The following is an 11,764-nucleotide window of genomic DNA, read 5'->3' as shown; positions in this document are numbered from 1 at the left end:
GTGCACACAAAAAGATTACCAACAAAACCCTCTTCTTGCAAGGCAATTGAAAAATATACTACAAAATGGATGTTGCAGCATGCAGCAACACAAGGATTACAAAAAAGCCCTCTATTTGTAAGGAAATCTAAAAAATTGACTACAAAATGGGTGTTATAGCGCGCACCGATGAAGGCAACAAGGGGTGTTGGTCTGATGAGACTCGCCCTCCCTTGAAAAAAGATAAAATTGAAATTCCTTCAAGCTCTAAACCCAAGATGAGGAAGGGTTCCAAAGTTCATAAGAACTTCGTTATGTCATCCTCCTCTACTTCGGCTAAGAATGGCTCCCCCTCTTCTAGTTAGAAGGCAGATGATGTGAAGAACCCTGATAACCCTAATGTATTGACCTCTCCTCCGTCCTATAAGGAGACTGGTAATGTGGGTGTGGTTGGTATTGCAAACCTTCATCCCAAAAGTGATGAGCGAAGTGATAAGAGGGAGGATTATGAAAATGTGCTGGGAATGGCTCGTGATCATGCAATTAATACTTCTAGTTTGTTCAAGTGGTTGTTTCATGAACTTAAAGAGATCTGGATTAACCAAAGAGCCCTGGGAAGCAAATTGGATTCTCTCCCTGCTGGTTCTTCTTATGGTAATTTGAATAATGAAGGGAATTGGACTGAGGCTGAGAAGAAGTCAGTCATGGACTATATCAAGAAAACAAGGGAAGGGGTTGATCATCTGAAGAAAAGGATGGAGGAATGCATCACCCATGTCGAGGAAGGCTACAACAAGATACAAGACACCCTCAAGACTATTATGATTAGTAGTCACAAAATTGTTAAACAGTCTGCAATGGTTATGAATACCATTGTGAATAGTCTGGAACAACCAGATAGGGCTGTTGTTGTTATTGGTGATGAAGCTAAGGTGAATCAAAGTGGTGAAGGACCCTGAAAAAGGACTCGAGGGAACATGAAGAAAAAGGTGGCCTTTCAAAATTTAGAACATAAAGCTATGAAGGTTGCTACCGATACCACAAATGCCCTTGAGGCTGAGGTTGTTGAGACCCTTGGAAGCCTAATTTGATTGGGTTGTTTTATGTTGCTAGTTCTTTCTGTGTTTGGGTTTGGTCTTTATGTTGTTTTTTTGTGCCCGACTAGGCTTTTGTTGTCTCTTTGGCTGTTGTTTTTTATGCCTATCCTTGTAGCCCATTTTGTTTTGGATGTTTCTTTCTGATTCTATACCTCTTAGAATAATTTTGTAAAGGGTTTCGGGGTCCCTTCAAAACCTTTTTTGCCTTAATCCAAAATGAAGACAACAATGAGGCCACACATATGCCCCCCTTATGATGTCAATGTAGCTACATGTTGATATCTTAAGGTGGAAAGAGGAACAAACTAAGGATGAACACCTTCATGACCAAGGAGATATCCTTTAAGCAAAAATGCATGCATTCCAAACTAGGAAGATGATACAACTCTTTTAAGCAAGGAAGAACTCATTGTAAAAGATATATCTTGCAACAAGTGTAAAGGGATCCTTTTCAAGGATACATGACTAACAAAGGAGAATGAAGACATCTTTGTCTAAAGATATCTACCTCCAAGAGGAGATATATAACAAATATAACATCTTCAAGGAAAAGGGAAGGAGACCAAGGATGTACACCTTCCCTATTGGTAGAAAAGGGGATTCTTTATGAAGCATTGCTCACTTTCAACACCTAAATTTTTTTCCTTTTGACATGGTTCATTCTTCAATTGTTGGCTTCTATAAAGATGCATTTTGTGGCAATAGTTATGGTGAGATCTGTTGGCATGTATATTTTTTTCTCATTGATTTTGGTGGCAATAGTTATTTGAAGTGGGATTTAAAGTTGTGGTTCAATATTTTTCTCTTTTGTGCCATTTTTTATGGCTCCAATTATGAAGGGTCCTTTGAAGTACTTTGTGGCATGTTGTAGGATCCAAGTCCTTTCATTTCAGATCATCTCTAAGCCTATCTTTTTTGCTAAGAAATTTTTCTAAACAGTTTTATGTGCAAGTTTTTCGTACACATTTCTCCCATTTGGACTCCTTTCTATGGCTCACTTGTGTGTTATTCCTTTTCTTGATTTGGTGTTAATTTTTGCTCAATACTATATATTTCTTCAATATCGTCAAGTTCCTAATTCTTCTATGCCAACATGATTCCTTCGTTTATTTTCTTGGATTGATGGTGTATTTATGCCTCAATTGGGCACTAGGGGGTCCCCATATCTTTGGTGTTTATTTTCATTTATGTTGGATTTTATTATGGATGATTGCTCCCTAGCACATGCCTCCTCCTAAATTCTTTTGAGAAGGAAGTGATCTCCACGAATACTTGATAGAGAAAATCTGTGTTAGTTTTTCCTCATTCACTATGTTTTGGTTTAAATGACCATTAGAACGATTATTGGGTGTGACTAGATTGTGTTGAATTTAGGTACCTTATTTTTTAAAATGGTATATGTTTTCTTATTGGATAAGTTGATGGTTCTCACCTTGGTTGATAATTATATTCAACCTTTTATATTCTCTCTCCCATAATTGGATATTGCTTTGGATCAATTCTATTTGGACTCAAGTTCTACTCCTATTGGGGTACTTCTTGAGAAGATGGATTTGATTTCAAACTTTTCTTGTGGTTTGATGTTGTCCACTATTCCCTCTAGTTTAATTTGTGATTCTCCTATGGACATAATTATTTTTCTTGATCATATTTGTCCTAGTTTGGGGGATCATCTTCTAATCAAGGTAGTGAATATTTTTAATTCTTTGCATTTCCCCCTTAAGCATTTGGAGGTGGGTTCTCATCTTCCTATTTCTTAAGTCTCTTCTTCTTTGGATATGAAAAACTCTCATGGAAGTTGTTTCCCCTAAAATTTTGTGTTTTCATTTATGGTGTTTTGGTGTTTGTATTTCAACCTTTTGCATTTTTTTGGCCTTTTTTGGGTTTTTGAGTTCATTTGGTTTATAGTTATTTTCATCCGGTGCGTTGTAATCCTTGTGGCATTTTTGGTTATACTTATTCTTGACCAATTTTGGTGTTTCATTCTTTGATCCTCATAGATATAACTCTTTGTATTATTAATATATTATAGGTGTCTTTGTTACCCTTGATCAAACAAAAGAAACAAAAAAAATTGACCAATTTTCTTTTTTTGATCCTCACAATGTAATTGTTTGTATTATTAATATATTATAGACAACTTTGTTACCCTTTATTGAAAAAAATAAATAATTAAATTTTAAAGATTACTCGACTTTTTTTTTAAATTACTTAAATAATTATTTATTTAATTATGCCAAAGGCATTCCCTATGTGAGCTTTACAAGCTCAATTGGACAATCCATGGTTGATATCATCTTAGAGGCTTGCAAGACGATTGAAACATTTACAACCATTGGATGGAAAAGCAACATAAATCCCACAAAATTTTATTTAAAATCATCTAGTATATTAAATCTTAGATTTTTGTTTAAAAACAATATCATTTGATAAAATACAATGTTTTTTTATAATTAGATACATAAATTCTTTTTTATTTGAAATTGATTTTCTTGTTAAAAGTGATTTTTTAAATAAAATAAAATATTTTTAGTTAATATATATCTATTTAGTATTTGATATATTTTTTTATGAATAGGCCTTCTCTATTAGATAATAATATTAAAGTTCATATTCACAAAAAAAGGCCAAGGGATACAAGATCGCCTCGCGAGAGTCACACGGCAAGAAGCCGGAGTAAAAAAACAAAGCTATTCATCAAAAAGCTTCCTTAAGCAGCCAAAGCAGTGGCAGCCGAGGGGGGAGGATCTTGATCATCTTTCTCACCCCATACATCAACGGAGCGAGGAGTCAAGTCCGACATGGACCAACCATCTTTTGGGTCTTTTTCTTCTTCTCCTTCCTCCTGCCTACAAGGCGAAATAGCTAGAGCCAGGTGAGGAAACTTGGAGGTGGTGGCAGCAGGCCACCCAGAGCCATCACTGGTAGCAGGAGCCAAAGTAATAGGAGAAGTAGAAGGCCACTCCGAGGCAGAGCCACAACGTGGAGGGGAATCTGAGAAATGCCTCCACATGTTGTCTCTCTCACCAAAGGAGTGGCGAGGAGCCTGGGACCACAGGGTTTGAGAGCATCGGGTAGAGGAACTTTGGCCACGGTGGCAGCCACGAGGCAGAGTCACGAGTGCGATCGACAGAAATAGAATTCAGCGACACTTTAGCAACCACACAAGGGGCATTGCCCCAATGCTGAAGGAGCTCCTGTAAGTGGCCCACCTCAAGAGCCACTTTATCCAGCTTGTACATGAATGTGCATTAATACATTATCACTAATGCAAGCTTTAACATAAAGTGAGACATTAATATCCAAAGAGTTGTGAGTAAAAAGAACAACATTTTATATCTTTCCAAAGATTAAATAGGATCTTCAATTCTAAAAGCATGCCATATCTAGGAAAACTTGAAGGGGATTCTAGGCGAATCTCCCATAAGAGCCATATGCCAAGAAAAGGGCTCAAACCGAAAAGGCCAAAAGAAATGATGGATCTAGCTCCAATACTGTTGAGCTCTTCTACATAACCAAAAAATGTGCATAAAAGTTTTTGGGTGACCACAAAAAGGGCACCAGGGATCAGGAACCCCCAAATGCTTAAGTATGAAACCCCCAAATTAAATAAAATATTTAATTTAATTTAATTTATTAATCATTTAAAATTTCTAATATGAAATTATTTGCACGCAAAAGAGAATAAATTAGAATTGAAAGTTAGTTTTAAATCTAGATTTTAGTCTTTAACTTATTCTAAAATTTAAATTAGTCATTGTTGATTTATTTTTTGATAGAAAATAATTTAATTTAATTTATTTGTATTAGATAATAAATGTTTATGAATTTTAAAAATTAGAATTTATTATAATTATAAAGTTAGTTGCTTAAAAAAAATATAGTGGTGATTTGATTAATAATTTTAGATCCAATATTTACTTGATCCCACATAGAAATGGAATTCTACTTAAAAGCACTTAAAATATTTATTATTAATGCCAAATTTATAATAATCCTAACCATAACCCTTAAAAAGCCATAATTATACTTATGTTATTAAACACAATACAATATCTAAAGATCTGATATAAATAATGCGAGAACATACCCTAACTAACTACATTATGCATCATTTAAGATATGATAAATCTTTAGTTTAGGATTTGGATTGTGATTTAATTAATGTTAAAATGATAGTTGTAATCTATTAATTATATTTTTTAAGTACATGTTTTATTAATATTTTAGATCTAATAATTAAAAAAAAAATTGTTATTTTAATTTAAAATATTTATTATTTATTATAAAAAAAAATCAAATTATTATTTTATTAATATTTAGATTTTTGTACATTTTGACTTTGCATTTAGTTTATTCTATTTTTATTTTTTATTTTAGATTTGAGTTTGAAATTTATTTTTAATTATTTATGTCTTTTTACAAAATTACAAATAATAAATAAAAGTTATTTTAGAGTTAATTTAATTATAATTATTTATCTTATTAAAATTTTAATTCATTGTAGAATAGATATATTTTGATTTTTTTTAATTTACATAGTACATTTAATTTATTTCTGTGTCACTCTCTCTCTCTCTCTCTCTCTCTCTCTCTCTCTCTCTCTCTCTCTCTCTCTCTCTCTCTCTCTCTCTCTCCTCTATATGCTACTCCCTCTTTCTATATCTCTTTATTTCTCTATCCTCTATCTATCTATCTATCTATTTATCTATCTATCTAAATCTTGTTCACACACTCCTTGTTACTCCTCCCCATATTTATCTCAATATCTCTCACACTTTCACACTCACTCCTTGTTTCTCCCTCTCTATCTCTATCTCTCTCTCTCTGCCCCCTCTGTCTTCTTCTCTCTATTACCTCCTTTATCTCTCTCTTGCTCCCTCTAGTTCTATCTTCCCATCTTTTCCTCTCATTCTCTATCTATATCTCATTATCTTCTTTTTTTTTAAACTCATGTTTGGATCCCTATAACTAGATGCATAATTTATTTTAAGCTATCACTTCTTGGTTGAGACCTTGGTTGCACAAACATCAATTTTTAAATGACCTCCCAATTGAACTTATGCACTGAACAAAAAGTATGCAAAATACACCAAAATTTTCCCTAATTGACCTTCCACACCTTTTTGACACATCCATTGCACACCAAAGTGTGATTGCTAGTTAATATACAAGAGATAATTTTAGGATGTGTACACTATTTTTGTAACCGCGTTGACGTTAAATTTCTTGTGATTTATTCTATTCTTATAATGCATAAATTATTTAATTCTCATGATATAGATTGGTTTTATGTTAAGAAAGCCATGGACTACTTAACCTTTAAAAAAATCATCATTGTTAGGGTGTTTGGTGTTCTTTTTCAACCTTTTTTTATTGTTTTTGCTGATTAAGGCTTTTGGAGCTCATTTGATTTATATTTATTTTCATCCTTTGGATTGTAATCCTTATGATATTTTTGGTTATACTTGTTCTTGACCAATTTTATTTCCTGATTCTTTGATCCTCACATAATTAATTGTTTATATTTTTATTTTTAATATATTCTAGGTGACTTTGTTACCCTTCATGAAACAAAAAAACATAAAACAATCATAAAGGTTACTTGACTTTAAAGATAATTACTTAAGTAATAATTTATTTATTTATGAAAACTATTTGACTTGAAAAATAATTACTTAAATAATAATTTATTTAATTCATTTACTAAGAAAAAAATTTAGGATGTGTACCTCACTAACGTTAAATATCTTCTGATCTATTTTATTCTTCTCATAATGCATCAATAATTTAATTCCCATGATATAGACTGATTTTGTGTTAATAAAGCCGTGGATTACTTCACCTTTAAAAAAAACATCAGTGATGCCAGATCATGCCTAGCACATCTCGGCAATGCCTATCCACTACATATACAGCATAATAATCGTAAAGAATAATTAATTAAAATTCAAACTCGAAAATTACGCACATGTTGCGCCTCCACTGGAGTTTAAAATACATATAAAATTGAAGTACGCGGCTGAACCAAGATCCTACATTTCCTTTCGTAATCAGATTTACCGGTACCCGCAGGGCTTTTGACATTTTTTCAGAGAACTTGTCTTTATCGCTTCCATCTGCAAGTTGTGACAGTACGGCATATTCTTCTTGTTGGACCTGTGCCCTTTTCCTTTCAGAAAGAGAAAGCAAGGAAAAGGGACAATCACACGCGGACACGTCAGAGGTCTGACACGGGAAGGGGCATGTGAAACAGAAAGGGAGGCCATTAGCAGGAGAAAGACATTTGCCACTGAATCAAAATATCACAGCGAGGAGGCATAATGGCGTTAAAAAGTAGTTTGCCACGAGTGCGTATCTCAGTGGACATTTAAAAAAGGCTCAACACTTTGGAATGCGTATCTTGTCGAGAACAACTGAGAATAAATAAGGCATTTTCGGTTAATCCCATCGAAATCATGGGATGCCGCTGATTTTATTAGCTCGGCTCGTCAACCTCAAATTGCGATTCCCTGCATACCTTAAATTGCAAAGAATCCTGTAGTTTTTGGTTTAGATCCGAAGCGGTAGGCGGCGATTTCTGTAAAGTTTGACGATACGGACTTTCTTTCTTTGCTTGAAAATGTCTTCCAATAATCACATACCGGAGGAATACGAGTTAGTTGAATATCCAGAGTCAATTAAATCGTCTTATGGAAGCCGGCTTTCGCTTTTCGGCAGAGAATTAGGGTTTGATCGAGGCCGCCACGGTCGGAGCCATGAAAGTGGCTTATCATTCCACACCAGATGGTCTGAAAGCTTCTCGACTGGATGTTCTGGAAAATTCGTCATTAATCCTGACGGCATGTAATTTCTCAAGAATCTTTCAATATTTTCATCACATGCGAAGAGGCTTTAAAATTTGGGAAAATTTAAGAGTATTTTTTGTGTGCATTTGCAGGTTTTATCGCTGGTGGACGCGTTTTATTCTCCTGTGGGCAATTTATTCCTCATTCTTTACTCCCTTCGAGTTTGGATTTTTCCGGGGCTTGCCGAAACATCTGTGGCCTCTGGATGTGACGGCACAGATCATTTTCTTCGGAGATTTGATTGTGCAGTTTTTTCTTGCGTACAGAGACTCGCATTCGTATAAGATGGTTTATGATCGCCGTAGCATTGCTTTGCGGTAAAATTTAAAATGCTTTTAGCCGGTTCTTTCTTGTTTTTGCAGTTCTGAGCCACTGATATTTAACCCTAACGTTAAACGAATTGGTTTGATCAGCTACTTTAAAACGAGTTTCTCTTTGGATTTCCTTGGTTGCTTTCCATGGGACATTCTTTACAAGGTATTTCATTTTACTCGTTTCAAAAATTTAATACGGTAAGCTCATGTAAATAAATCTGAATATGTAGATTCTGTCAACGTTTTAGATTCATACGAAAGTTTCGATGCAATTTTTTATCAAAAACATTGAAATTCATTAGTGAAGTGACGTTACGTTAAAGTAAATTATCTGGCAATTGACATGGCCGTCTTTTCTTGCCTACTTTTGACTTCATTGCAATAAAACATAATTGTAGATAAATAAGCGTGTTAGGTTGATTTGAATAACTTATTTAAATTAGATGTTACGGGCACGAATAACCAGGGAAAAGAACTATGCAGAAAGATTATATACTCTTAATTTATTTTAATTTTTAAATTGTTACGGGCACGAATAACCAAGATAAAAAACAATGCAGAAAGATTATATACTCTTAATTTATTTTAATTTTTAAATTAATTAATAAATCTAAACCAACTCAGATTATATACTCTTAATTTATTTTAATCTTTAAATTAATTAATAAATCATCCCTGACAGTGTCTGATTTATTTGAATGGTGCCATGCATGGACACGTCGCATACACCAGTTATTTGAGCCTCGTTAGAGAGTTCTGTTAAAAGGAAGGTGGTAATTGAGTAATAACGATCTCTGCTATATTGCCCTGCCGAATTTCAAATTTGACGTGAGAATTTTGGAAGTATCCATCAGCTGGGATGGATTTCATTCACAACGGGCTACCGGATGGTCAGAAAAGAATTTCGGGGTTCGATTTTCTTATCGAACTATTTTATGAAGCAGTGTTTACGATAGAGTATATAATATAAAGATTAAAAAATTATTCAGAAAAATATTTTAAATTTTTAGATATAAGTATTAGAAATTTTTCAAAACTGGTGGAGAAATTTTTTAGTTTTATTTCAAAACTACAAAATAAATTAGTATTTTTCTTGATTAATAAGAATTTTTATTTTTCAGTTTTTATTTTTAAAGGAATACATTCAGAGTGGGACTAGAAATTTATCCATCAATTTAAAAAAAAATTACAGATCTGAAATGTTTCCATTTCAGTAAATTAATTTTTTAGTATGTAATATTTATATATTATATTAAATTAAATATATGCCATAATAGTAATCTTTAAACCACAAACTTCATAAATTTTAGAACTTCAATTTTTAACCTTAAAAAACACTACAATATCTGTGATACCTTGCATTTTAAATTTCTCCACATTAAATTTTTCTGTAAGCTCCTCCATCAAACCGCAGCCTAAAAGCGCAGAAATTGCGTCGCGAGGTTGACACTGACAAATTAATTGCACTTGTGTGTTTAAAATGAGTACACACTGCGGTGCAGTTTTGGGGGAAGAAGCCTTAGGTACTCAAAAGACGGGTTGAGTCAAAATAGTGAGTGAGCCTCCATTGATACGCATTGTTTAGCAACTACACAATTATAAGATTGTTAGCTTAATTCACATTTAAGAGTCATTTTTAGCTGCCGAATTAAATTCAAATAGATAGTGTTTTAAGTTGCAGGCAGCTTTTCGTAGATCTATATTTTTCAATGAATTGCTCTAAAAATAATTACTTCAAATTATTACACGTGAAATTGAAAAGAAAGAAGAAGAAGATAAAAATTGCAGCTTTTGTTCACGAATTAATGGTAATGCAGATAACTGGGACAAATTTTTTATACGAGTTTAAGTACTGAGTGGCCCTACCAACGTTAAGAGAACCCAATAGCCGTTATATAAAAATATTAAACTACAGAAGACCAAGATCGATACTTGTGTCTTATATAAAAATATATTGAGACAGACATAGTTTAAAATGATTATATCTGTCAGTAACGTGGCGTGCGTATACTCCGTATACTCCTCTGTCCTTCCCTGGGCGTGCGTATCTCCGTATCGGAACTGATACATATCCAATACAGTTCGGATACACGTCGGATACTTCACCCACGCTTATTCAAAAGCAATCATTTTAAAAAATTGGTATAAACAAAACCTACACCAAATGAGAAAGACAAATAAAATGTTTTTCTATTTCAGTGACCCATTTTTTTGAGTTATGTTCTGATGCAATTCCACTATTTTTGTTATTTTTGTATATTATAAATTGTTAAATCAACTTATAATATTTATGTAGCAATTGTGTGCCTATATTGCTTTTGAAGTATTGAAAATCTCCTCTAATAATTCAGAAAATTGTGTTAAGTATATGCATGTGTTTTTTATGAATGTTGTATCCAGCCGTATCCATATTGGAGGTCTTAAAAAATGACAGTATCCGTATCAAATACCGTATCTGTGTCCATGAAACTTTGATTTATACATGTATAAGACAAATATTGGATCTGTACACAATGAAGGATAGTTTGAAGAAAACCTGTGAACTGGTAAATAACTGTGAACTATCTTCAGATTATGAAAAATGTTTCAATGGCAACCAGCAACCCTAAACACTGTTGTCAAATAGCTTATTGCCAAAAAGCGACGTTTCTAAAATTGTGCTGATAAGGTGCTGGTGTGAGGCCAAACGTTTCCTATAACCATGTTAGGAAACACTTGTCGCACCCTCAAGAGAAGGATATAAAAACTATTCAGACATAAGGAAAAAGTAGAGGACCTCAAATTTGTATTATATAGAGATTGTAAGAAAATTCAGTGCTGCTAAATTAACAAAGAAGATGATGTTTCTAGCTCCAAAAGAAGGCTGTGGATCTCCTTGTTGAAAGTCACTCTATGTTTGCCTTGGTCAAATATTCAATACCATTTTCCTTTTATTACAACAGACTGCAGCTTTCTATGTAGAATCCTTGGCCAATCTTATCTTAGTTATATCATGACACTCCCTCTTTTGTCTGCTCAATAATATGATTGAAGTTTTTTAACAATGTTTTGCCTCCGCTATTGGTCTCCAACTGAGCTGGTAATTTGGCTGCTTGTCATTCATAGATTTTAATCTGTTATGTTTGGTCTTAAAAAAATGCAAAATTTCCTTTTATACTATTGGACCAAAATCTATTGATGCTACGAACAAAATCTAGGTAGCCTTAAACGTGTTTCACCTACTTTTCTCCACTTCTTGATTTGCTGCTGCACCTCTTGTTGATTTTAGACTTTCAGATTTAAACTATACTCAGAAAACTGAAGTTAATTACTAAATCAATATATTTGCTGTTTAGTTTAATTACTTTCAGACTTAGACATAAACATAAATTGAGCAAAATGAACACGAAAAAAAATACCCTGGGAAAACCTCCTAGGAGGAAAAACCTAGCCAACAGATCCTCAGATCTGACTATGAATTATATCTAATTGTAACAGTACATTACTTAGCTGGTGGCTTTGATGTGGCACACCAATTTGTCTAAGC

At 33.4% G+C, this 11,764-nt stretch overlaps 1 protein-coding gene across 2 annotated transcripts in view; it reads left to right on the top strand.

Moving 5' to 3' along the window:
* The first annotated feature begins 7,115 nt into the window (after positions 1–7,115).
* The window catches only part of LOC131064287 (potassium channel KOR2), a 276,576-nt gene continuing 271,927 nt past the window's right edge, over positions 7,116–11,764 (top strand). The window contains exons 1-3 of one of the 2 annotated variants that reach the window (XM_057998385.2): positions 7,116–7,922; positions 8,017–8,241; positions 8,338–8,401. In XM_057998385.2, coding sequence (XP_057854368.2) covers positions 7,699–7,922; positions 8,017–8,241; positions 8,338–8,401 — 513 coding nt within the window. In that variant the 5' untranslated portion in view covers positions 7,116–7,698. The remainder of the gene's footprint in view (positions 7,923–8,016; positions 8,242–8,337; positions 8,402–11,764) is intronic. The other variant, XM_057998387.2, reaches the window with a different exon arrangement.

This window comes from Cryptomeria japonica, chromosome 2, assembly GCF_030272615.1.
Source record: "Cryptomeria japonica chromosome 2, Sugi_1.0, whole genome shotgun sequence".
In the NCBI taxonomy this organism is placed as follows: domain Eukaryota; kingdom Viridiplantae; phylum Streptophyta; class Pinopsida; order Cupressales; family Cupressaceae; genus Cryptomeria; species Cryptomeria japonica.
Note: the sequence above shows the minus strand (reverse complement) of the source record. Positions and strands in the feature narration are given on the sequence as shown.